This window comes from Nothoprocta perdicaria, unplaced genomic scaffold (genome assembly GCF_003342845.1).
Source record: "Nothoprocta perdicaria isolate Ctin4 unplaced genomic scaffold, notPer1 scaffold_15, whole genome shotgun sequence".
Classification (NCBI taxonomy): domain Eukaryota; kingdom Metazoa; phylum Chordata; class Aves; order Tinamiformes; family Tinamidae; genus Nothoprocta; species Nothoprocta perdicaria.
In genome coordinates, this window is record NW_020454649.1 from 7,499,414 (window position 1) to 7,525,014 (window position 25,601).

General features: G+C 46.4%; 1 protein-coding gene across 1 annotated transcript; it reads left to right on the forward strand.

Annotated features, from left to right (window-relative positions):
- The first annotated feature begins 4,866 nt into the window (after window positions 1-4,866).
- Window positions 4,867-24,822, forward strand: CD151 (CD151 molecule (Raph blood group)). Its single transcript, XM_026034672.1, has 8 exons — window positions 4,867-4,984; window positions 10,306-10,409; window positions 11,307-11,498; window positions 16,809-16,883; window positions 19,371-19,475; window positions 20,147-20,302; window positions 21,884-21,970; window positions 22,992-24,822. The coding sequence occupies exons 2-8, from the start codon at window positions 10,326-10,328 to the stop codon at window positions 23,049-23,051; spliced, it is 759 nt and encodes a 252-aa protein (XP_025890457.1). The 5' UTR covers window positions 4,867-4,984; window positions 10,306-10,325; the 3' UTR covers window positions 23,052-24,822.
- The last annotated feature ends 779 nt before the right edge of the window (window positions 24,823-25,601 follow it).

Here is a 25,601-nt window from a genome sequence, read left to right on the forward strand (position 1 = left end):
AGTGCTCTGAGGTTGTCTCTGGCATCGCTTCTGAGTTAATCAGTGACATGTCTGAAGTGATGAGACTGTCACCTCAGCCTCTGCTGTCAAATCCCTTCTTGGCTGCTTTAAAAATACAGTCCTGAACTGAAACAGAGACTTGCTTCCTGTGAGAGATCTGTGTTGTGACTCCAGAGACTTTTGCTTTGCCTGTTTCCACTGCAGAAAAGGTGAACAGGAACAATCTGATTAAAGCAGAACAAACTTCATAGAGAAGCTAACGCTGCTGCCTGCTCACTGTGTACCTCTGCGTTTACTGCGGAGCTGTCTGCAGTCAGGTGGCTTGGGCTCTTGCACAGAAGTGCTAATATGTAGCCTGGAGACTGTGTTATACTACTTTGCTCTCTGTTGTGGTTTTCCAGAGAACAGAATGGTTCCATGGCTGGATTATAAATCTTGAAACGTGAGGAAACAGCATTCAAGCCTTCTTTGCTGCCAGTTGTTTAATCTCTGTGTGCTCTTGTATATAACATGGAAATATTGCTGCCTTTTCTGTTTGCAAGCTTGGTTTTAGGAACTAAATAGTCATTGAGGCTGTGAGACTACATAGGATATTATGTCACTGAGAGGCTAGAAATGTACCCTGTGGTGAATAAGAGAGAGGAGGATGGCCTGCAGTGGGTATGCACCCAATATCACAGGTAGATGGAAGATCAGCTGGACTGTGTCAGGATCTGCAGGGAATGAAACTGAAAGCACCTTTACAAAGAGAGGCTGCAGCCAGGTGATTAGCAATGATATATTGACTACACAGCAAATGTCTCTGCACTGAGCTTAAATCACTGTGTACAAAATGTTTATTTATAGAGAGGGATCAGATAGTTACAGTCACTGTGATTTTTGGAGACCATGTTTGAATCCATGTACACAATTACCTGAATGAAGGGCTGGGAGGATTATTGCAGGTGGGCTTAATGTTACTGGGTTAGTTCTAATACTGACATGGCTACAGGGGAAGGGCGATTTTGAAAATATTCCTTGAAAACACTGAGGATCCACTTGCTTCTCCTCTGGGAGCTGAGCTGAGAGTGATAAGCTAATTAATATAAAGAGATCAGGAAGAAAGCTGATTCTGCACAAACTCTTCTCTTTAGAAATGTGGTTTGAAAGTCCTGCTTTAAAAGAAGCGCCTAGTGCCAATGATCAGAGATAGAAAACAGAATTAAAAGTACCCATAGCGCGCTGTAGTGAACACAGAGTTTGTCTTGTCTGTTGGCTAGGCCTGACCTACTGTTCCTAGTCAAGGCAAACCCTCATTGCTGTGAGCTTTCTGCAAACACACGCCAGGCACTGGTTTCTGGCCGTTGTAGTGAGCAGAAGGACTGTTATTGTTCCTCTCTTCAGTTCAAAGGCCACTGAAGTGGTTCCTGTGAATAAATAGTGTAAAGTGCTTTGGGATCCCTTGGGATAAAGGGAGCCTTATTGAATACAAGACGATGTTGTGTTCATGTTGTACGCAGAAGGAGTGCCCATTAATCAAGCCCTGAGTGCCTGTTTCTTGCCTGCCTTCCCGTTTTAGCCAGGGCTTGTGTGTTTGAAGGGGCCTGTTGCTTTCCACATTATCAAGTTCTGGGAGCAGTGGCCTGTGGCTTCATGGTCTGAGAATGTGGCTGTCTCTGTGTGTTCTGTTAGAGCCAGAAAGTCTTATCAAGGGCTTTTGTTTCCTTTAGAGTGGAACAGTTGTAGAGCACAAACATGCACTCTCCTGGACATGCTTGCTCACATTTTCTTTTTCTCTTGTTCTTTCTTTTTTTTTTTTGTTAATGGTTGTAAAATTGGTTATAGACTAAAGTAAGTTGCTTTTAGCCTTGAGGATCCTGAAACCAGTCATTGCTTCTCCCAGGTTTGAATACACCTCTCATAAAATACTTAATGCACAGGAATGTATGTGACAATGAGTGTATAAATCTTTGCTGAGTTTAAATTTAATCTCATTGTTATTTATGTTTCGGTACCTCCTTCCCCTGAGGAATTAAACTGTCTTGGAAAACCGAGAGGAAGGGCTGAGGGCTCTCATCTTAAGAGACAGCTCTTGTGCTGAAAGAGGTGGCTCCTCAGCTGTATTAGACAAGTAATTCCTCATTGGATGCCTGATTCTCTTCATAACTAGTAGGAGTTAAGAACTTATGTCTCTCTTGAGAAACATATTCAAAATGAACCATCTGGAGGCCCAGTAGAAGAAAAAAGTGTTTTTTGCAAGTGTAGCCCCTCAGATCCAGTGGGATGACCAGTTTTCTGGGCAGCAAGTTTTTGGCTCATCTGTAGAGGTGATGAAAGGCCCAGGAAGTGCTGAGGTGAGGTGCTCCCAGATTCCCAGGGTACCATCTCCCAACCCATTTTTAAGTTCTTCAGAAAAGCACTCTCCCTGTGGATAGGCGGAGTCAAGCCTGGTCCCTCGGCGATGGTCGAGAGATTATATTTCTGGCTGAATGTACCTGGCCAGTCTGGGAACTGTCATGCACAGGCTTGACAGAGCAAACAGTGTGGCTGGAAATTGCTCTTATTTATTTACTGATCGATTGATTGACTCTCAGCAGTCCTTGTGAGGCTTGCAGCAAGATTCTTCCACACAAAGTACCCTACAAACTAGTCAAGGGAAAATGCTCCCTGCCCTGAGGAGGGGCGTGTGATCGCTTTAGACAATGGGCAGGAGGAGATAAAAGCATGGTGCTGTTTTCAAACTGGTCTGTAGAATCTCCTTTGTAAAGGAGAGTAAATACTAAATATATTAAATTCCATGTAAAGATTGGAGAGGAGGGTGAGGATTCTAGACCCACATCTACGCTGCATCTCCGCTCCAAACAGACTATAAATGGAAAAAGAAATCCTGAGAAGTTATTTCTTTGCCTCACTAGTTGTCTCATTCATGTCTTGCTTTCTCCCAGGCCCTAGAGGCATAAGTACTTTGACTTTCCAGCATGTTCTGGCATGCTGAAATGGAAAACAAAACATTTGGCTTTGTATCCTGGGTTGGCTTTCTTTTCTAGTTGGGCAGGAGTGTGGGAGCAACATGTGATGGACCTATAAATGGTAGGGACAAGGGCTGCTCAGGGACAATTTGGGCTCCAGCTTGGGAGTGAGGATGCTTCGGAGCTGCTGCTTGCTTTGCAGGTGGCTGTGCTGTCTGTGCCTTTCCTTCTCTCCATTTATGCCTCCAAAGCCATCTGTGGCTGCTGCAAGGAGGCAGAACTGTTGGAAGCAGAGGCCACCAAGCAAAACTTTGATGGGAGAGGATCTGGGTAAAATCTCGAGAGAGCTGCTGAACAAAACTTGAACTCGGAGCAGAACCTCTGAGCAGGTTTCGCTCACAGAGGAGAGAAGGAAGGAGGCAAAGAGATGCGAGCCATTCAGTGCTGTCCGGGCGAGGCAGTGAGTGTCTGCACAGTGAAACCTGCCACTAGAGATGTGCTTTTTTGATACTGTCTTGTTGTTTGTCAAATATTGTTTTAAAGCAATTCCTGAAAGAGATCATAAATGTAGAAAAGTCTCCATTCATGTAAACAACCCATTGTCCAGCACAGTATGTGACAGTTCTTTAGTTTATGATTCCAGTACTGTGGCCTTTTTCTGAATGCCTCAAGAGTTGGGATTTCCACTGTTTCTCTGTGATTTAGAGACTGAGTAGTAATGTGAGTTTAAAAGTTTCTAGCACTTACCAGCACTTACACTAGCACTTACATTTCTTTTCATAGAGAATACTGTCTGATCATAAATGAAGGTGTGTTGCCTCTCTGTGCCTGCTTTGCAGGAAACTCTTCTTAAAGTTAATAGGATGTTAAAATGGTTATGATTTGTATTATATTTTATCCAATAGTAAGAAGTAAGCCTGTATACTTCCCAGGTGGTTTGCAAACCCGCCATTCTCCCACTCAGGAACCATAAAGTATTGATGGTTCCATTTCCCAGTAAAGGCAATAGATAAGAGAGCTTAAACCTCAGACTATGAAATAAGTATCAAGGTGAAGATCAAAGTATCAGGAACTCAGTATCCAAACAAACAGTTTAGGTAAGAAGAACTGGTATTTCTTTCCCTTCTGTCCATCCTGCTACCAGCAATGCCAATGGAGACAGATTTCAGGGGAGAATCAGATCTGACTGCTGTGATATGAGGGTGAGATGGCTGGGGAGGTGGTAGCAGAAATATATGCATAAAAAATGGGAACCTCTATTTTACAAAAGCAGGACTATTCTTTTCCCCCCTTTTCCCCCCAGTTATGAAGTTGTACTTCAGCAGGGATGGGAGTGGGAAAAAAACAGCAACTTGCAAGGACCTTTTTCTCTGCATTCTGGTTTGTGCTCTTAGGATCTCGAGGATTCTAAGCCCTTCTGTCTACTTCTTTGCTCTTCCCAGGCTGTCATGAAATGCCTCCTGCGCTGTAGCCGGCGGCAATGGTCACTTTGAAGCACTGTCACCACCTAGGGCATCATGTTGCACAGAAGGATTTTCTTCATGAGCCTGCTCATAGAGTTGCTTCCAAATCTTTTTGGACTCATCTGTTGTTGCCAAAATGAGTTGTCGCTGTGATGTGTATATGGTCTTGACAGAAACAAATGCAGTGTTTACAGGATATTGCAGATGTGAATATAAACCTATTCTCGTGGCTTCCTACCATTCATTTTTTGCTTTGCTGCAGTCTGAGTTTCCCCCATTATTCCGTGCACGCTTTACAATTTATTCAGATATGCTCATGGAGTGTATTCTGAAGCTATGTGACTCTCATTAAAAGGAGGGCTTGATGGCAAAGTGGCAAATGGCAAATCCGGTTCTGATTCCCAGAATAAAACTTTGTGGTGTGTGATTCTATGTCTCACTTTTTTCTTTTCCAGCTGCTTTTTTGAAGCCAACAGAGGATAAGAGCCAGGAAGAAAAGAGCGTGAAGAAAAAAACCCTTTGCGGGGAACTGAAGACTTGCAGTGGTGCTTGGAGTTGTTTCGGTAGTGACAGGTCAGTATCCAGTCTGTTGGCCCATGCTGGCTCTTGGTTTGAGGTGGGTAACGGCTCTCGTGGGAATTGTGTAAAACACAGCACTTCATCTACAAGCCTTAGAATTTAGGTGTGGAGGGGCTCCAAGTTTAGAGTTGAGAAACTCTTTATTTGATGGCTTGTAGCTGCTTTGTGAGCTATGAGAGATCTGCTGGCAAACTGATAAGCAGCTTATGCCTTTCTGCAGATGTTCCAGTGGTGCAGGTGAGGCGATGGTAGCGATACCTGCATTTTTTTGGAAGAGAGGACTTGGACAGTGAGGTCATGTTTCCAGCAGCTGCAGGTTAGCCTTTCTGCAGAATGAGGTCTCCAGCCAGCTTGCTGGAGATAATACGTCACGTTATTGGCCCACACCCGAGCTGCACATACCAAGAAGATCACGTCTGTTCTGTTTGCTGGGACCTGCCTCAGGGCCCGAGTTACCTGCCGTGCAGCTGGCCAGGGTAGCAGCACAGGCAGACTGCAGGTAACCATACCTTGCCCTCCAGGCCAGCAGCGTGCCTGGTGAGTGTGTGAGGGAGCCACATAGGCAGGGGGTAGATAATACTGAACTTGCAGCCCCAGGGAGCTACTTTTTCATGGCAGCAAAAATGCCCCCAGAGGGTCTGTTCTGTGTCAAATCTTTCTTGTGCATATTGATAAAGATGGGCCCGAGGGCTCCACTTCAGCCCTCGCAGTGTAGGATGTTCTGTTTTCTGTCTGTTCATAGATGTCACCTGTGAAATAGAAGTCACTGCCATGTTGAGCACCAATTTTCTTGCCCTTAGTCATTATTTTTAAGCATTGCTTGCATTACCTTTAATGGCTTGGGAACTATTTCATTTGTTTTGGCATTGTTTCTTCAGTTTCTTCATCATCCATCAGATGCTGCCTCAGGGCATGTTGTGCAGAAAAGGCCTGCAGGCCTGGCTTTCTTTGCTGTTTAATTACCTCCTGTTGCTGTGCAAGTTGAGGCAAATGTATTAGGCAAAGTCTGTGATGACTAAACGAACGCCTAGCAAGCAGGAGCGTGTGTGCGTGTGCATGCCACGTGCTCTCTGAGCTGGGTTGTAGGGCATGCCTGCATATGCCTGTGGGTCTGCACATGAAAGTACACTAGTCTGATGTGGGATCCCAGACCCAGTCCTGCCACTGACATTTTAGGTGCTTTGGCACAACGGAAAGCTGTTTATGAAGCGCTGTGTTCCCAAGTGCTCTGCACCCAGAATTAAAGCTTAAATGTTCAACTTCACATGCAGTCTTGTTGTCCAGTTTGCCTGGAGCCTTATGCTCTGCAAAACCAGAGACCTTAAGAACTTGGCTTGGAATGGTTAACACCTGATGTTAGCATGTGCACCAAATGATGCTACCCGGGTGGGAGGTTGTGACTTGCATTCAGACAGAGGAGAAAGAATTGCCTTTTTTTTTTCTCTCTTCTAAGCGTAGTTGTGTAGGTGTCAGTGTGTCAGTCTTTCCTGATCCTTCTCCTTCATTTTGTAGGTGCTTCCCTGTTGCTGTGTTCTCTGATACTATTCATTGCTAGTATATTTAACCACCTTACAATCTTTAATGTATTTGGGCCAGCACACCCTCTAAATGTTTACCACAGTAGCTTTAACAGACAGTCTTCTCAGGATACTACTAGAATAGGCTTAGTAACCACAGATGAGGTTGTACGGCTTCTTTGGCCAAGATAATGTATGTTGACAAAAGCAGTTTTAAGGTGGTGAAAATGTATTGCTGTAGGGCTTTTACCAAGGCAGCAAAGTCACCTGGAGCCTATCATGCCTCTATCAGCAAGACTTCCCCCTGCAGATCCTTACAGCATCACAGTATTTAGAGAGAGAGGAGTGTCATTGCAGTGTCCTCTGCGTTGTAGAGAAAGAACAGGGAAAAGGGATAGATTAAATAACTTGTCCCAAACCATGCGAGAGGTATGTGTCAGTGAAGAACTGAATTCAAGCTGTTCAGTTCCCAGTTTCTTGAACTGATTTTCAAATTATTCTTTCCTTTTGTGTGTTGTTTAATTTGCATTAATTTGTCTTTGTCTTTTTTACCCTCTTGTCTTTGTGTATTTTGTTCCACGTAGGCTGTGATATCTTCTTGTCTCATATGTCGTGGTGCGGAAGGAATCCGTAATAGGAATCTGTTTCCAATTTCTGGCATGTTTTATGTAAAGATATCTGTCTTTACTATAGGACTGAATTTCAGTGCCTTCATCCTATGATTACTTTTCTTTGTATTTAGCTTACTGCTCAAAGTACTGTGTGCTGGAATAGACCAAATGAACTTCATTGTGGCAGTGGTTTTGGTCTTTTAGCCACATTTTCAATTAGTAAACACTTTACAAGTGCAAAGAACATATTAATCAGATATGAGCTTCACAATGAAAGTATACTCAGATGTGTATACCCAGTGGCATAGCTCATCCTTTTCTGTCCAGAGAAGAGCTTGTTTGTAGTTATCTCTGGATGCGGCATAAACCCTTGCATTGTGGCATTTCCCCATGTGTTTTGAAATGGAATACAACTGTGGGTGCTCATTGAGGTTGCTTGTTCTCAGCTGGTGTCAGGAATGTTCCATATCACTTCCGTGGGGCTGATGACTGAAGTCAAGAAACCCTGGCCACGTTAGTGGGTTTTGGGTGAGGCTTGTGCCCAGCAAGGTGCTCAGGTACAGACTGGGACCTGCCGCCTTCGGAGCCTTTGGTGGTGGTCAGCAGCTTGCCCAGCTGGCGACACTGTCTCGCTTGCTCCTGCTGCCAGCTGTAACTGCAGAGCTCCCTGCCCATGGGCTTCCCCTTTAGGGAGGGCAAACCACGGACGTCTCTTGCTCTCCCCGAGGAACAGGCAGCTCCCTGCAGCTCTGCCTGAAGTGGAGTTTGCGGTGATGGGAGGGAGAGGGCACCCTGCACAAGGCAGGGAGAGGCAAGGCACTGCTCCCAGAAGGATGCTGAAGCGTCCTGCTCGAGTCGGGAAGTGTGCAGGGGCGGCCGGCACCATCCGGCCTGCTCCTGGCTAGGAAGGATAGATCAAACGGGAGACAGCCATGATTGCTCACTGATTCATGGCCTGCCCTTAGTGCGTGAGTCACCGTGCTTTATAAACCTGCAGCTGTTCACCGCCAGCTTTCTGGAAACAAACAGATCCTCCGCTCCTGATAGCAGTGGAGCTCTGCGGGAAGTCTGTACGTGGTGCTCAGCGGAGCAGGATCTGCAGCGCCAAGGGGAATTTCAGGTTCTCTGTCATCCAAGCCCAAACAGAGTCTCAGCTGCATGTCTGCCCTGTCCTCAACCCAGAATAAAATTCAATTTCATCTTGGATATTTGTGGTTTGAAATTAAAAGGAGGTGCAAATCAGCATTGCTCAGTGGGGTCCAGCAGCTGCTCTTTGGTGATACCTGGAAATACTGTCAGTGGCCTTCTCTCTCTCTCTTTTTTTTTTTTTTTTTCTTCTCTTTTTTTCCCCTCCTCCTTGATGATGTCCTCTGAGTAGTTTATTCCTATAACTCTGGCTAATCAGCAAAATGAAGCAGATGGGTCTCAGAGGAGGAAGCTGCAAGGCAGGTTTGCTGTGTGCAGCCCTGATATTAGCAGGTGTGGGCAGGATGCCAAGGATAGCAGAGCCTGAGGAGTCTGTTTCCAGAGGGTCTGCATCTGGGATGGGCCGAGGGACCTGTCTTGGGTCGTGTAAACGTGTGTAGCTGTGGGAGCTTGTCTGGCTATTGCTCTTCCTGTTCTGTGGCTAAATGAAGCCTCTGGGAGCTTTAAATCTGTCACCTTCTATGAACATTACATTGAAAGCATCTTCTCATTCAGAATTACAAGTCTATCCAGAGCATGTGGTGCTACCAGCATCCATTCCTTCTCCCTGCCCCAGGTTTTTGTGCTACAATGGGGTAATTAATCGGAGCATCGCTGGTGTTTTTGATATTTTTTGAAGATCAAGCGTTAGGCTTCTTAGTATGTGCCACCATCTCCGAGCTGTTCCCTTCTCCATCAAGTGGCTCTCTGCTGCCAGCTGTGCAGGCAGATGCTTTCACGTGAAGTTGGGCGAGGAGGTCAGGCGAGGTGGACTGCTTAGTCCTAGGATCTGCTAGGATGAGCACCTTCTCAGTCTTAGGTTTCTTGCTAGCCTTATTTATTAGTTTCTAAAACACTGGCCTGGCTGGTGTCTTGTGTGAGCTGTAGTGGTGGTGGAGGAAAAGGGAAATACATCTGTGCAAATAGAATATAATTATGCTTCTGACTGGACAGCTGCTGCTCCCAGACTTAATTCTGTAATGAATTAGGCTCTAAAGTCTGATGCTAGAAATGTAGCCACAAAGATGGTGTTGACTGACAGACCCAACCTGGTAGTCACTAGATGTGATGGCCGGGTGTATGTACCCAGAACTCTCTCATAGAGACTGAGTCTGGTGCTTTTCTGTTGCCACAGGGTGTTTCACAGGCCAGGTTGTTCTGTAAATGCAAAGGAGAGTTTCCATCATCTCCTTGAGAAGCAGCAGGTCTGGGCTGCGCATGGGAGCCAGGTACTGGGATCCCTTTTCTCATGCCTGATGGTGGGTCCTGTGACAGGAGTGGGCCTGATAAGGGTGAGGTGGCCACAGTTCAGTTTGAGTAGCAGCTCCTTCAGGAGAGGCTTGTTCAGGATGTAGGAAATAACTCCAGGAAAACTTGATGCAAATCCTTTGAGTGAAATAACCCTTGGAGAAGGCTGTTATTTTTGTTTCTGGGCACAGAAGTTCCCTCAGCCCTGAAACCGAACAGTAGTTGTTGCTCTGGATCTGCAGTGGAACTAGGAATGGGTCTAGGATGTCATGTACTTCATGTTACATAGCCATGCTTGCTTCCTGCTGCCCTGTGACATTCCCTCACAGTGCTGAGGATCACAATTGCTAAAGCTGGAGTCAGAGCTTCCACTAAGTGCTGTGCTCACACAAGGATGAATGTGATACCGCCTCCATGAGCATTAATCCAATGGAAAATGAATCTCCAGAAGTGACAGCCAGATGAGAAGAGAAGGAGGATGAAGATAGAATAGTAAGACCACATACTGGTACCATCTGCCTCTCCTTCACACTGTGTGAGGTCTCATGCTGTGTAGGTCACTCAGATGGATACAAGAGCTCTTAATCTAAGTGCTGTCTAGCATCCCTGAAGTCACTTTAATGGCTTGCTCAGTGTCTCACTTCAGCAAAAGCTTGAAGGTGTGCGCTCTTGCAAGAGGAGAGACACTGTCCTTCTGAGAGAAGGGATGTGATGACCGACTGGCTTCTAAGACTTCTGTTATTTTTTTTTCCAGGAGCTTGCTAAGCCGGAAAGATGCGTGAGTATACTGAAAATAAGGAAACCTGTGGGACCATCTGTCTCAAGTACCTGCTGTTCATCTTCAACTTCTTTTTCTGGGTAAGGAGCTGCAGCCTTTTTCAGAGGCACATAGATAGCACTGCAGGTTTGATGCCAAGGGCAGAAGTTTTGGTCCCAGTGAGGTAATTGACAAAATGCTCTGACATTCATGGGACCCAAATTTCATTCCATAGACCAGCACAAGGAACAGAGGTCATGGTTTAATATTGTGGCCTCTGGTTGCTTATGGGTTATGGTACAAAGTATAGCAAATAAGAGGGTGCTTGAAAAATTGCTGTCTTTCTGATGTGTTTTTTCACGTGACTTGTGTCTTCATGAGACCTGAGGACTCGCTATTCCTCTAACTCTTCTCAAAAAGAGCAGAGACAGTGGATTGGGGGCAGATAGAGCAAGAATGACAGTCTGCTTCCTGAGACTGGGTCCGCACTAGAGCTTTCTGGAGTAGTGCTTTCTGCTCGAAGCCAAAAGATAGTTTCTGCCTCTGGTTCCAGAGACAGAATATCAGAGCGTCCAGGAGAGATTTTTACAAAGAACTGCCTGGAGCTCCCCTACAGGCAATGGAAAGCTGGCTGGTGTGAAGCTGCTTTCTGACCCATTGCTGCTAGGTAGCATTCCAGTGAATTTGGCATCTTTTTGTATTTGCCCGGATAAGAGGGCGGCTGTATTTGGGAAGGCTTAGGTCCAAGTGTAAATTGCTGCATGCAGACAAATGCTGCAGCTCGCTTGCAACTTCTGCTGCCTCAGGTACCAAACTGGCGTCCTTGTTTCCCTGCCCTTACCAGCCCCAGTGAGTCCTCTAGGAGCCTTCCCTTTGGCCTGGGTTCCCTTTGGTTCTGGTTGCAGAGCAGAGGCACATGCTGGTATCCCAGTCCTGCTGATCATGAGGAAACTCCCACATCAGAAGCTCCTCATTTGCTTGTCTCCCTCTTCACCCAGCTGGCTGGTGGGGCTGTGATGGCCGTGGGTATCTGGACCCTTGCTGAGAAGAGTGACTACATCAGCCTGCTCTCCTCCAGCACCTATTCGGCAACTGCTTATATCCTGGTTGTGGCAGGAGTAGTTGTCATGGTTACTGGCATCCTTGGTTGCTGTGCCACCTTCAAGGAGCGTCGGAATTTGCTCAGAGTGGTAAGTTTTGCCTGTGTGTTTTTTTCTTTTTTCTTCTCATTTGGATTGCGAGTGATCCCCCTCTTTTTTCCTTGAACAATGCTGGTATGAAGGGAAATGCCTTGGATGTGTTTTGCACCACAGACTTGCAGAATAGTTGGGATTGGAAGGGACCTCTGGAGATGATCTGGTCCAACTCCCCTGCTCAGGCAAGGTCAGCTAGAACAGGTTGCCTGGCACTGTGTCCAGTCAGGTTGTGAATCTGCAAGGATGGAGACCCCACGGCTGCTGTGAGCAACACACTGCAGTGTTCACCCACCCTCACAGTTACAAAGTATTTTCTTATCTTCAGATGAAGATTTCTGTGTTTCAGTTTGTGCTATTTCCTGTCACCCTGTCAACCTTCTTCACCTGTGCTAGAGCAGATACCACTGAGGCCTCCAGTTCTTAACACTAGTGGTGTCCTTGTCCTAGGTGGCAGGTCTGTTACAGAGCGTTTCCTTCCACCCACCCAAAGAATGTGCTTACCTCTGCACAGTTCAAAAGCACAAAGTAATAACAGTGATATCTGTATTATAGATAGGAAGGTCTTTTTGCAAATATTCACAACAAAATCTTGTGTCTCATCCTTCTCTGCTCCTCCTAATCCCTTAGACTTTTCTGGAAAAGGAGAAGAAGAAGGAAAATATGGGAGCAGAGTGAGAAAAGTGGCTTTTGACAATAAATTCAAACCAGATGAACACACCTTTTCAATGGCTTGTTTAAAAAAAATCCATGTAATTTTGTTTACTTGCAAAAATTGGTTTTATTTTTACTTTCACAAAAACAAGTCACGTAGTTTTGATAAGCTGGTGCTCTTCTGCATCCTTCCCTGTGTTACTTCGTCAAGCAGGGTGCTCACCAGCCTGCACTAAGATTTTTGACCAGCCCTTTTCCCACTCCGCCTGGAGTGCGGCAGGAGTCCTTCAAGAATCTGCAGCAGGGACTGACGTAATTATCAGTGGCTCTGCTTTCACAGTAGCAAAAAGCACTGGCAGGACACTTCGTGTCCTTCAGCAGCTCTTCCAACTTTGCCTATCCTCATTCACCCAATTGTCCTATTCTGTCTCTTGTTCAGAGAGGGGAGCAGAGTTAGGGACAACTGTAGAGGAATAAAGAAGTGGAGGGACTTGCTCCCAGAGAGCCCAGGGTGATTGCTTTGCTGGCGCTAGTTTCCTTAGGCTCCTGATGTGTCGCAGTCCCACTTAGCCTTGCTCCAGTTATTCTCCATGTCGGAGAGATCCCCTTTTGTCTTTCTCTCTCAGCCAGAAGCTACAGATGAAAATCCGGTGTGAAAATCTTTGTTATTCTGCCACAGCAAACCCATGAGTTGTCCCTGGGGAACAAAAGCTGGCTCTGTGTGCTTGCACCATGTGTCCTTTCAGAGTGGCTGGTTGCGACAGGCCTATTGTCTCTCCTCCCTCATGCTCTGCTTTGGTTGCTAGTGAGTAATCTGCACAAGAAATACTGCTGTGCTTGCTGGGGCTGAGCCTAGGGGCCTCTGCCAGCTCTGAGCTCAGGCAGTAACCCTGACGTCTTCGCAGTCCGAGCGCAGGGGGTTGTGCCAGGCTCTCCCCATTTCTCTCGGTACCAGAGGCCCATGCAAATATGGAAGTGAATGCTGTAACTGGCATTCTCCCCCTCTCCATGTTGCCCTGGTGCTTTTAAAAAGCTATTCACAATTATGTCTGTTGCTTGAAAAATAAGTGTCTTCATTTTAATTTTTGATTATTTTCCTTTTTAAGTCTCAGGAACTTGTGACTTACAGCTGCCTTGCTAGCTGTCTGGGAATTTGAAGTGCCCACTTTGAGGATTTCTTCTGTATTTCATTTGCTGACCACTCACAGCTGTGCTGCTTTTATGTCACTGCTTGCTTATTCGTGTGCCTCCTTGGCCGGGTGATAAGCTGAGATGTGGGCAGTGGATGCAGAGTTTCTCTGTAGCTGGGGGTCCAGGGTGACGTGCCCTGTAGAAGGGGTGGCAGTGGAAATGCAGCGTGGCTGGCTGTGGTGCTGCAGTCCAGCCCTGCTGCTGGAGCTTGTCACTCATGTCCTGGCAGAGGGGACAGTCCTGCTCAAACTGAAGCTCAGGTGCAGAAGCTGCAGCCCTGCTCTCCACAGTTTCAGCAGCCTGTTTTGGGCAAGGACCACATGGCCTGGGTTAGGCTCTTTGCTTTGATATGTTGCTGTTAATGTGCTGACTGCTGGAGCATGTGTGATTAAAAAGCTGCTACTGGGGTGTTTCTCCTGTGCCAGGAAAAGAACTTAGTTAAGACTCTTCTGATCTGGAACCGAACTGCTCCTGTCTCACTTCTTGCTGAGTAGCAGAGGCAAGAAGAGCGTAGCAGAACAGAGGGGCGTAAAACCTGCCTGGCCCTCCCAAGCCAGCTCTTTACAAGCACATACACTGCATACACATTTACACTGCAATATCATTTTCCAGGCAAGATAGGTGCTTTCATGGACAGAAGTATGCAAGTGGGAAGCTTGGGGAAGGACCTACCAGATAAAGAGCTAACACATAAAGGCAGCAGCTGGCTTTCTACAGGCTTGGCGTCTCTCGCTGCTTTTATTCAGTTATCTTGGACAGGGAGAAGACGAGATGGATGGATGGAAGGAAGGAAGAAATCTTTGCCCTCTGTGTTTTGGGACGTACCATGCAGGCCTGACTCTGGCCCAGAGCCAGAAGAGGAGTAAATTTTCCCAGAGCCCACCCACGTTCCAGAGTGTCTCCCAGAGGCCTTTGGGTGATCCAGCATTCCTTACCGTTTTCCCATGTTTTGGGGAGTGAGTGCAGCATGTCCCTGCAACTCCCCCAGGAGCTGGCATACTTCCTGAGAAGACCTGTGTGAAAGTACCCTGTAACTCTTGGTGTAGAGCAAAGAGAGCAGCCCTGTTCTGTGTCCTGTGTGTGTCCAGAGTGAAAGCTGCCGCTCCCTTGGGTTGCTCCCCCGAGTCGGAATGAAGTGGTGCAATAGGTGCTTGAAAGGGACACCGAGGCCTGGAGGGAGAGGCGAGGCTAAGGGCAGTGATAAGGATGTGGCCCATCAGCCTTGGATGCAAGGGCAGCAAATGCAGTAACCCCAAATACAGGGTGTGTAAAGAGGCCTCTGACTTGAGTTTTCTAAGGCCTGGCAGGTATATGTTTGTTTTCTCCACCATAAGCCAGCACAAGGAGCTGAGCTGCAGTGACAGAGCGTGTCTGCACCTGAGTGTCTCTGGCATGATGACAGAGAGCACCCAGCTTTGGGAGGATAAATGAAAGAAACTTTGCAGTTCGTTGACTGTTTCTAGCATCCCACCACCCTCCTTCCCCCTCCTGTCCAGAGCAGTGATGTCAGAGCAGTAGGCTGCAAAAAAGAAGCAAGTGTTTGTAAAAGTGCCCATCCTTTCTTGCTCCTTTGAACGTCCCTCCTATGAGTGCTGGGACCAGCCTTTAGCTGTCCAGCCCCGCTGGTGACTCATTCCCATGGCATGAATGAGCACCTTGTCCAGCATACGCAGACACTTGCAGTGCTCAGCCCTTGTGGGGAGCGCGGCTGCGGAGTGAATGCGAGATTGTGCGCTCAGATTAAAGCCCAGCCTGCAGATAAGACCCAGCTGGCCAGCCCTTGCAGGGCTGGATCACAGCAGGGGTGCAAGAGGAAACCTGAGTGGTGGATGTCAGGGTTCTTCTCCTGCAGAGGGGCTCAGAGATACCTGTGCTGACCACGCAGAGGAGGGAGCACAGCAGGGAGTGCAACTCCGGTATAATGAAAGACATTCATGCTATTAAGGCCAGCTTGCTCTGGGCAGGTCTTGCTGTTCTTGTATGTGTCAGGGAAAGGCAGTTTGTAGTCTAACTACCTTGATTGGAACCTGTTTGTTTGTTCCTTGGGTTCCTTCCTTGGGCTGGAATGAGCACAAAGCTCTGACTCCTCTCCTGCCTAGAGGTGATCTGTTTAGGTTGTTGTGAAACTCTGCGGTGGGGCAGGGCACGGGAACATACCTTGATTTTGAATAGTATAGGTAGATCTGTGGTGATTCAAAAATGTGACCTTTTTCTGTCCATTTTGGTGGACTAGAGAGTGAACTGACTGTGGCCATTGAGAGGGTCGTAACAGGAGGAATGGTTGTTAAGGCAGAACAGATAGCCTAGAAACGTTTCTGAGGGAGTATGGAAGCACAGTTGTAGGTATGTGGCACCTGATGCTGCTGCCAGCCTTCACCAACTGATATTTGGTAGATTTATTGGCATTAAAGCACTTCAGTGAAAATAACTTAAAAAAATCTTTTTAAAGTGAAAATCTTTTTACAGATGGGGAAAAAACATGGCATTAAGGGTTTAAGTGATTTGTCAGTGTCATAGAACAGGTCAGTGGCAGAGCCACAGAAAATCTGTATTTTTCAGAGTCATAATACAGTGCTGTGACTCCAGACTTGCCCAGCCCTCTCAGTCCCATGTAGATGCTCTTCCTGAGGTTTGACTCCCCTCCTTGTCGGTGCGTAGGTAAAATGCTTCCAAACCCTGTTAGTTTTCAGTACTGTTAGTTTTGAGAACTTTTGGTTCTCCTTGTGGTGAGCAAGACACATCCCACTCCCTGTCATCAAGTTCATTTGAAGAAATCATCTTAGTGCTGTCTTCTAAATATGGTTCTAAGATACTGAGCTTTTTCTTCTATATCCCAGTTCAGCAGAACAAATATTCAGAGCCCTGACAGTGACTCTGTTCTAAAATCCATTGCTGGGTGCTGTTGTTGAGTCCTGCAGAAGTGACTGGGGACATAAATCTATGCTCTAAGCCTGTACTTCACTGATCTGCTATATCTTGGATGAAACGGGCCCTTTGTTGCTTTATTAAATCATTATTATAACATGATTTTCTCCTTAGCAACTATGAAAAGCCCTAAACAATATCAAAACAAGCAAAAGGTTTAAAAAGAGGATTTTTTTTTATACTGATGTCAGGAATAGATGTTTTCTGTGATACCGAGCGTACTCATGAGGTTATTCACCAACCACTCTGTTGTCCTGTGATCTTGTCACACTTTTCTGTTCTCTATGTCCCTCTGGTTGAGTGACTTTAAACTGACACTTGCTGCTGCCTCTCTTCAGATATCCTGTGTTATTTTTCCTGTGAGATTGTTCCTGGTTTACCCTAGTAAAGTCCTAATCCCAGCCACAGGCCTTAGCTGCTCCTGCAGAAAAGCATCAGCAAAGATGGGTTCATGCATTTCACCGGTCCGTGTGAAGCCTCATCCCAGCACCTCCCCACGTTCTGGTTTAATGTCCAACTTTTCTGCTCGTTTTACAGTACTTCATATTGCTGCTCTGCATCTTCCTCCTTGAGATCATTGCTGGAATCCTGGCCTATATCTATTACCAGCAGGTGAGTAAACATTTGTACTTCAGACTCAAATGAGGGAGAGAGAAAACAGCTGGTGATCCCATTTTTACTCAGAAATGTCGGAGGCTTGGAATCTAGGGTCTGCATGGGGCTCAGCTTTCTATATGTCTGTACTCTTCCCTGCATATAAAAAAGACTTTGGATTATTTACTGGTTTCAGTAAAGTGTTAGTGGTTACATGTGGGAGGCTGATGCTGCTCAGCTCATCCAGGCAGCTCAGCTGCGCCCCTGCTCGTCTGCAGAGCCCTGTGGGAGAGACCTGTTGAGGCTGTGGATGTGCAGGGCATGAAGCCAGCAGCTGAAGTCTTGATAGTGTCACCTAGTATGTTCATGAGATGCAAACAGTCCCTGCTGCATCCAGCAAGCCAGCTGCCGTACTCCTGAACTGGCAAAGATGATAAATGGTCCAGCTGAGAGGTTCAGGTTATTTCAGGTCCAGAAGTTCTTGAGAGCTTTGTGTAACTAGCCCCGCTGAGGGCCTGGAGATCAGCGTAGGCTCTGAACAGCTGCAGTCCTAACTTGGCACCTGTTGCAGCTACAGAGAGCAGGAGCTTCAGTCACTGCTCTGTTTTTAAACAGAGTTTAGCCACAAAGATACATACAGCCTGGGAAGTTGCTCTCATGTCTGGAAATTAATTGGAAAGGGCAAACCAGGATTGCTGTCAAATGTCTGCCTAAAAATCAGCTGGGCATCCCATCTTGTTGGCTTCACTGTCTGTTTTTTTTTACTGTTCCTTTTACCTTGGGGTTTCTGTGCTTTGCCTTGTTAAGATGTGTGCTGGCAGTTTGAGCTATGTTTGCTTGTACCAAGAGAAATCAGTGGCAGAAGTGTTCATATTTAATGGGGAAAGATCAATCCTGGGAGCGTGGCAGGAAGCCAAGGTCCATGTATGCAAAGACTAAGTTACTGTGCCCTAACGAATGGAAAGAGGTGGTGTCTCAGGTTGAAGCAAGGGATGGTGTGCTCGGAGCCGCTCCCTTGGAGCGCTTTGCGTGACCCGGAGAGCAGTGCTCAGCAACTGCTCTGCCTGACAGAAATCACCCTTCTTTCCTGGGTGCGGGCTGCTTGCTCTGCTTGCCACTGGCTTTATTTCTACCCTTGCTTTGGTGCCTAAGGCTTGTGCTTGTCTGCCTAAACTCTGTTTCTTTTGCTGTCTCTATTCCATGCTGCAGTTCTTCCCCGTGAGCCCGCAGGTAACTGCTTTTCTCCCACGTAATAGTTCTGCTAATGGACTCTCCTCTTTATTTGCCTTTGGTGCTTTCCAGCTGCTGAACCTCTTCCTTTTTCTTTATTATACTAAGTCCTTTGCACTTCTGTAGAGCTTCCCAGTCCAGGATCTCAAAGCATTTTGCACATGTTAATGAATGAAGCCTCACATCACCTCTGTGAGGTAGGTATTGCCCCATTTAAAATGTGGGGTTGGAAAAAATACAACAAGGCTTCAAAGGGAAAGTAAACAACATAGTGCATTTCATCCAGTTCAGCATAACAAAATGATTTATTGGTTACTGTGAAGAAATAAATGAGTATATAAAAGGTCTTCATCCAGTGCATTCAATGACACCATCCAAAAGTCATGATGATGTTGTTTATTGGTATAGAAAACATAGGATTTCACATGTGTTGAACTAGAGCACTTGCTGTATGAACCTGGATGACAAATAGATGCAGATCTCAGGTACTTTCTGGTACCTTCTGACTGCCACTGGGGTGGATGAAAAGAATTCAAGCATATTACAAGAGCCTCTCCAAGAGAGAAAGATGTTTGAAACCAGTTGCCTGAGCTTGCCAGTGGTTTCTGATAGGAGTGTTTTTCAGGAAAAGTACACTTGCAAAAGCAGACTCCTCTCTCCAGCCTTGCAGCTGTATCACTGGCATCAGAAAGGCCTTTGAATGTACAGTTTGCAGTACTCCTACAGTCACAGCCTTAATCCCCTCCTGCTGGTGTTGCTACAGGAGCTCTTCAAGCTACGCAGCTTCAGTCCATCATGCTCAGGATTCTTATTTCCTTTTGCTCCTGGATAGGCTGCTTTGGCTTTAATATGCAGTCAGGGGATTCAGAGGCATAAGTTGGCCTGTGATGCCACAGACCTGCTCATATTTTAAGCAGGCACAGTCTCATGCATTCAGTTCTGAGCCAGGCAAATCTTGGCGCTTTCTCTTACTTATGCAGGACTGAGATCCTTACAGTGATGTGTAGCACAGGCATGAAATTTAAGCCAGAGACAACTCTTTCTGCTTAATAAAATGGGAGTATGATCTTTGACCAATTGGCTATAGGCTTGTGTGCTTCCTGGAAGGCAATCCAATGCAGCCTTGGAAGGTGAGCTGGAAGGAAGCTGTAGCTTCACTAGGCTTTGTGCTCTCCTCTTGGAGTAGCAGCCATTAAATTTATGCAGGGCACTGGCTCGCTCTGAGGGAAGATGGGTTTGCTGCATGATTTTATATCCCCTGTTTCTTCCACCTAGCTAAGCACGGAGTTAAAACAAAACTTGAAGAACACCATGACCCAGAAGTACAGGAAGGAGGGTGAAGAGAGTGTTACCAATGCTGTAGACAAGTTGCAGCAGAAGGTAGGTGTCTCAAAAGGTAGGAAGCATTAATGCAACAGCAGGGCTTAAAAACAAACAGAAGGCATTGTGGTTTCTTGTCATCGAAGATGCAGATGTTTCACAGCTTCCTCCGATTCAAGACAGGACCCGTGACAGGTTGAGTCCTCTGATTCAAGACAGTGGAGCTGCATGTTGTGATTTCTGAGCTGGAGTCGCGGTAGGGTTGGGGAAGCTGAGGGCTCCTGGTGTGAACTGCAGCTGCCCAGTCCCTCTGTCAGTTGTTTCTCTTTCCAGCACTAGAGCTTTGGGGGAAAGGCTGACATGAATGCTGAACAGCAGCATTGCTTTTAATGATTGGTAATTAAATCCACCATGTTGTCACCATTGGTGCTCTGCAGTCCTGTGGTTAAGAGCAGAGATAGCTGCAGGCAATTTCTGATTGCAGTCTATCCCAGCAGTAACTAGAGACTGTGGCTGCTGAAAAGTGGGTGGTGCTGATATTTAATGGCCATATTTGGAATTCTTAACAAAAAGGTCATTAATGAACATTAATGAGCTTAAAGAAATCCCGGCCCATGAGGTAGCTGGAGTGTCTGCAAAGGAAGATGAAGCCCAGCCTAGGCTGCAGGGAGGCTGGAGGGGAAGGACGTTGCAGTGCTTGCAAGCTTAGCCTTTAATCTGTGTTCATGCAGTTCAAGTGCTGCGGGAGCAACAACTACACAGACTGGACGGACAGCCTGTGGATCAGATCTCCGGAGGCCAGCGGGCGGAAGGTCCCAGACAGCTGCTGTAAGACTATAACTGACCACTGCGGCCGAAGAGACCATCCTTCCAACATCTACAAGGAGGTAAGGAGCAGAAGAGCCTCAGAGCCTCCTGGTTGTGAAGTATATAAAGGATTTGTTGGATCAGTGCTGGAAGCTGTTAGTAGGCTCCAAAGTTAGCAGGAGTCTTTAGAAAGCAGAATTTATTTCTCTAGTTTAGCTTGCAGCCTTTAAAGGTGAATTATAACAGCTTCAAGGAAGACAAGAAGAGGAGGTATTTAACTCTTTACAACCAAGAGTCAGGGTGAACTCTTGCATGTGGGCAAGTGTGGGGACAGAGGTGTGTAGTTGTGTTTGCTAGTGTATGGGGGATTGCAGGCAACACACAGTAAACCCAGTATGGAATACACTGGCAGGGAACTTGGTTGTGGGAAGGGGTTGCAAAGCCAGGAGGAGGAGGGTTTGCTTCTCCCACAAATAAGGAGATGCAGAAAAGCATCTGAGGGGCTGATGAGGTGCCCCTGAGAGTGGAAACCTGCAACGAGTCTAGTGTTAGGGCAGGCTCTGCCCTTGCTGTCTGTGCTGTATAAACTGGAGACAGCTGCCCAGTTGGGTTATTGAGAGAGCTCCTATAAGGTGCGAGACCTGGGGTTAGCTCTAGAAGGAGACGAAGCTGCCAGGGGTGGCTTGGATCTAAGTAAGGGCAGAGTTCAGAAAGGATTTTATTGACTTTGGGGAGGAAAAACAACTCAGGGAAGAGTAATAACAATTTCAGATTAAGGCAACTGGGGTTGACTAAACCTTCTAATCCAGGCTTGGGGAAACGGAAACCTTTGCCATCCCTCACTGAAGGGGTGTGTTCTCATTCCTTCCCCACCTCTGTGTGTGCAGGTTTCTGTGTTCACTGAAAGCTCTCTGGGGCAGGAATACCCCCAGCACCCTTGGAACTCCAATGTAGCCTACACAATAAATCTCCATATTGCCATGGAAAACCTGCCTCACTAAATTAAATGCCTCATTAAATTAAATCATTAAATGATTTAATGATTTAAATGGAATTCTTCAAAAAAAAAAAAAGGAAAAGAAAAAGTCTAATTGATTTCTTTATGACAACAAAAACTTGTCAGAACTAAGCAGAGAGGGAAGGGCCCCCATGCCAGCCGAGGGTGCAATTGCAAGAGAAGGCAGGCAGAGCCAGGCCCACACGCAGACTTAGTGCTCTCAGAGCACTCACTTAGTGCTCTCAGAGGCAGCACTGGGAGGTCTTTGCTCTTAAAGGGCTCCTCTCAGATGAAAGGTCTCAGTAGTGGATCCGCTCAGGAGCATTTCTTTGCTCTTCTGGCCTGACTGGAATAAACCCCCTCTCCAGGCATACCTGCTCTTCAGTGTTTCTCCTGCCAGGAGCAGCCTTCTTGGGCCTGCTTGGGAGCTCCTGAGCTCTCCTGCAGGTGGCTGTTGTAAGTGCTCTCTAGTAGATCTAGAGCCATAACAAACATTATGCAGTTTACGTCATCTCTGTAGCTTTTTTTAATGATGTTGGTGGAAACGATGCTCACAGATGCTGCTTTTTATAGCATGGCTTTCAAAGTTGGCAGTGTTGTCCTAAGCAACAGACAGGCAGTTAAAATGAAACATTCCATGTTTTTCCCTCCCTTCTCTCCACAGAATGGCTGCATTACCAAGCTGGAAAATTTCATTCAAGAGCATCTGAAGATTATCGGGGCAGTTGGGATTAGCATTGCTTGTGTGCAGGTAAGGACTGACTGGTGTTTTGGGGGCACTGGACAGTTTTAAAGGAACCCTGAAGCTGAGAGATGGAAAAGATCAGACTTTCCCTTGATTTAGGAGAAGCTGCCAGATACTCCAGGAATCCCAAGATTCACTAGCTCCAAAACAAGATCCTTTTTGGCACCTTTGCCTCTGGTGAAGGAATGGGAAGAAAAATCCACATGGCAGCACTGCTTTCGTGGCCACGGGAGAGGCTCTTACTGCTGAGCATTTTGCAGCCTGAGAGAGACCTCTTGTGGGAATGTGCCATGATTGCCTGTATAATTAAGGAGATGCAGCCTGTCTGGAAGATTTTTCCTACCCTGGATTATTGCTTTTGCCTAGTATATTCCAGAATTTTTTCTTTTCTCTTTGTCATACTGATGAGTGACACTGTGGGTCTGCAAATGATTTGTAAGATGGGGATAAGTAAAAAGGTAGGATATGAATTCCCACTCCATTTTAGTTGGAGTTGATAGTCTCATCTCCCTGTTGCAGATGTCTCAGGGAGTTGCTCATTTTCCCCTTCTTCCTGGCAAGCGGCCAAATTGTATCCCAAAGAAGTTGCTGGTGATTAATTGTGGGGATTAGCACAGATTAAACAAACTGGACTGCAGGATCCCCAGATGGTAACTAGTTGCACTGCAGTCTGCAGCCAGCTAGTAACTTGCAAGCTGCTGCCTCCACACTGTTCTGCATCCGTTCTACTCCTTCGCCTTCCTGGCCTCCAGCATGCAGCTCTTGGGAGATCCGAGGGGCTGCTTTTCAGAAGTGGTGGACCTGTGTGTTTCCCACCACTGTAAACTGGAGCTGTGGTGGTCAGCAGTTCTGCCAGCTTGTCTGGGTGGTCAAAGGAAAACCTTCTTCTGGGAAGGAAGGAAAAGAAGAAAGGAAACAGTAGACCTGAGTGTATTTATAAAGTTCAGTGGTGATGTCTTCCCACTCTGTTTTTCAGTGGTCCATAAACTGTTCTCATGCATTTGTCTCTTCTCTTTATGCCCTGTAGATCTTTGGAATGATTTTCACCTGCTGCTTGTACAAGAGCTTAAAGTCGGAACCATACTAAGAGCTGCAGGAATTCTGTCAGCTCCCCCTCTGCCACCTCCCTTAGCGCCTGCCAACCTCACCACCCTCTGCCACCAGCACGGAAGTCAGTAACCCGAGGACTTGGCTCTGTAATGAAATGCCTTTGGGACCATGCGTTGCCTGGCCTGCCCTTTTTGGGGAGAGTCATCCCCCTTGTCACGTACAAGGCAGGCAGGGGCTCAGTGGGTTTTCTTCACTGTCAAGAAGCAACTGAGCTGTGGGTCTTCTGCTGGAAGCTTTAGCAAAACGTAAAACCAAAGCAAGATTATCCAGGGCCATTTCTCTTCAGGCTCTTCCTGAACCAACATGAAGATATCAAGACACTATACAAGAACCTTGGTTTGCTCTCTGATAAGCTCAACAGCACCACGCGTTGATTGTGAGGACAGATGATGTTTCTGCGCTGAGCTGGAGCCAGGGCTGAGTCTCTCATACAAGGAAGATTTCTCTCTGTCCCCTGAGTGCACACTGATGTCTTAACACAACCGTTTTCATCCGAGAGGATGCCAGCTTGGTTGCTTGGGGCAGAAACTTCTCTCCCTTCAAACTGGGAACATAACTTGGTGCAACTGAAATCTTATCATGACTCCATTGCCAAGATGTGGCTGCCTTAGGATTAATCAGTAATCCTTCCTCTTCTTCCTTGAAGCTTTCACCCAACACAGTGCCATTAGGAGCCACAAGAGGCCTTTTGTCTTTACCGATTCTGCTGCAAAGACATTGAACTCCATTCTAACTCTTTTGGGCCTAATGTCTCATGTCTCACATATTGAGAGATGCCCTGGGCTAATTACGATCTTCAGAATTATCTTTCTTGGGCAGGCAATGAATATGTACAAGTGATGTTATCAGCTTCCAAAGTGTTTGTTAATCAACTGAAGGTTTTCTGGCTTTAAGGAGACAAGGAAGCCCACTTTCCTAACCTTTTCAGCAGTAAGCAGTATAATCAGCTTTATCCAGTTGCCTCAGTGTATTTGGTAAATTGAGTGAGCTTGATCAAGTTAACTGTTTGCTGTGGAGAAATAGGTTTATTTAAGTGTTATCTCTTCATTGGAACCCAGGATATCTACAGGACATAGACATCACTGCTGCCATGATCTCTTTAGTGATGCCAACAGGATCTTGACCTGAATTTGCAGGCACTTCTGTGCCACTCCCCTCCTGGTTGGGTTGTGGGTTTTGTTCTTTCCCTAATGGTCCTGGAAAGAATGTAGTGTTCTCTTCAGTAAGTCTGCCTGGTAGGACTAGGGTCATGTTTTCACCTTCCTGATACGCCTGTTAAACCATGAAGAAGAAGAAAGGCGTGTGAAGTTTGGGGATTTCTGTTATTTAAGCAGCTGAGACAAGCCCTTTCATAAGTAAAGAAATTTATTCCTTTTCATGGCCTTTTAGTGGCACAGGCTCTTCCCTGCCCCTGGAAGCCAAATGGTTAACAGTTCATCAGCCAGTTTCCTGTTGTGGAGGTTTTGATTCACAGAGCAGAAGCCCTGGGCTGGCTCCTGCAAGGACGCTAATGAGTGAGATGTTGAAATTCAGAGCAAGTGAATCTGAAACTGCTTTGTTGGCATCCACACCTTGAAATAATCCGTAGTACTAATGTAGAGAGGTGGAGGAGCTCAGGTGTATCCTTGTTCCAGGCGAAGGGAAGGAGGGGAAAGAAATCTAAATTATTGCATAGTGATCTAAAGGAGAACTCTCTAAGTTATTTCTTGTTTTGTATTCAAGTTTCTGACAAGTATTGACTACTAACTAAGAGGAAAATATTGAGCATGTTGCTTGAAGCAATATTTCTAGTTTCTAAAGCATATTTTCATAGATGCCTTTGCCCATTCCCTTCAAGTACATTGTACAGCAGGGGTGGGGGAAGACCAGGAAAAGTGAGATATAACAACAAGTTGGCTGGTGTTCACTGACTGTTTTATACTTTTTCTCTGCGTGATAATATTCATTGCCTTATTTTTTTTAACCCAGTTTAAGTTGCTGGCCAATAGAAAAATAAAGCTTTAATATTCTATGCCTCTCCTGTGCAGTGAAAGCAAAAAGACAGTGTGAGCAGTATGGGTCATATGGATGGATTCTGAGTCTATAGTGACAGCAGGAAGCAGGGCAAAGCTGAATTTGTCTCTGCCTTTATCAGCTTCACGGTCACCAACTGCCTCGTCTTGCACAGAAGAGGGAGAATTGCAAGGGCCGGGTCTTTCAGCCACGCTGGGCATCTGCTTCATGTCTCTGTGTTTGGTGTCCTGCGCACGATGTGCTGCTGTGGGGTCGCCTCCGTGTGACACACTGAGAGTGGGGCTCGCAGGACCTCCAGGCACCAGGTATTGCAGCAGGCGTGGGCCCAGGCTGTGGCCGTGGGAGTGTGCACACACAGCACAATATCCCAGGGTTTGTGGCACACCCAGCTTTGCTTAGTGGCATCCTTAGTAACCTGTGATGCCTGGTTTCCGATCACCGCAGAAAGGGTGGAAATCCCTTTCCTCTTTCCCTCATCCTTGTGCAAAAAATGGAGCAGATGTGCACCCCATTT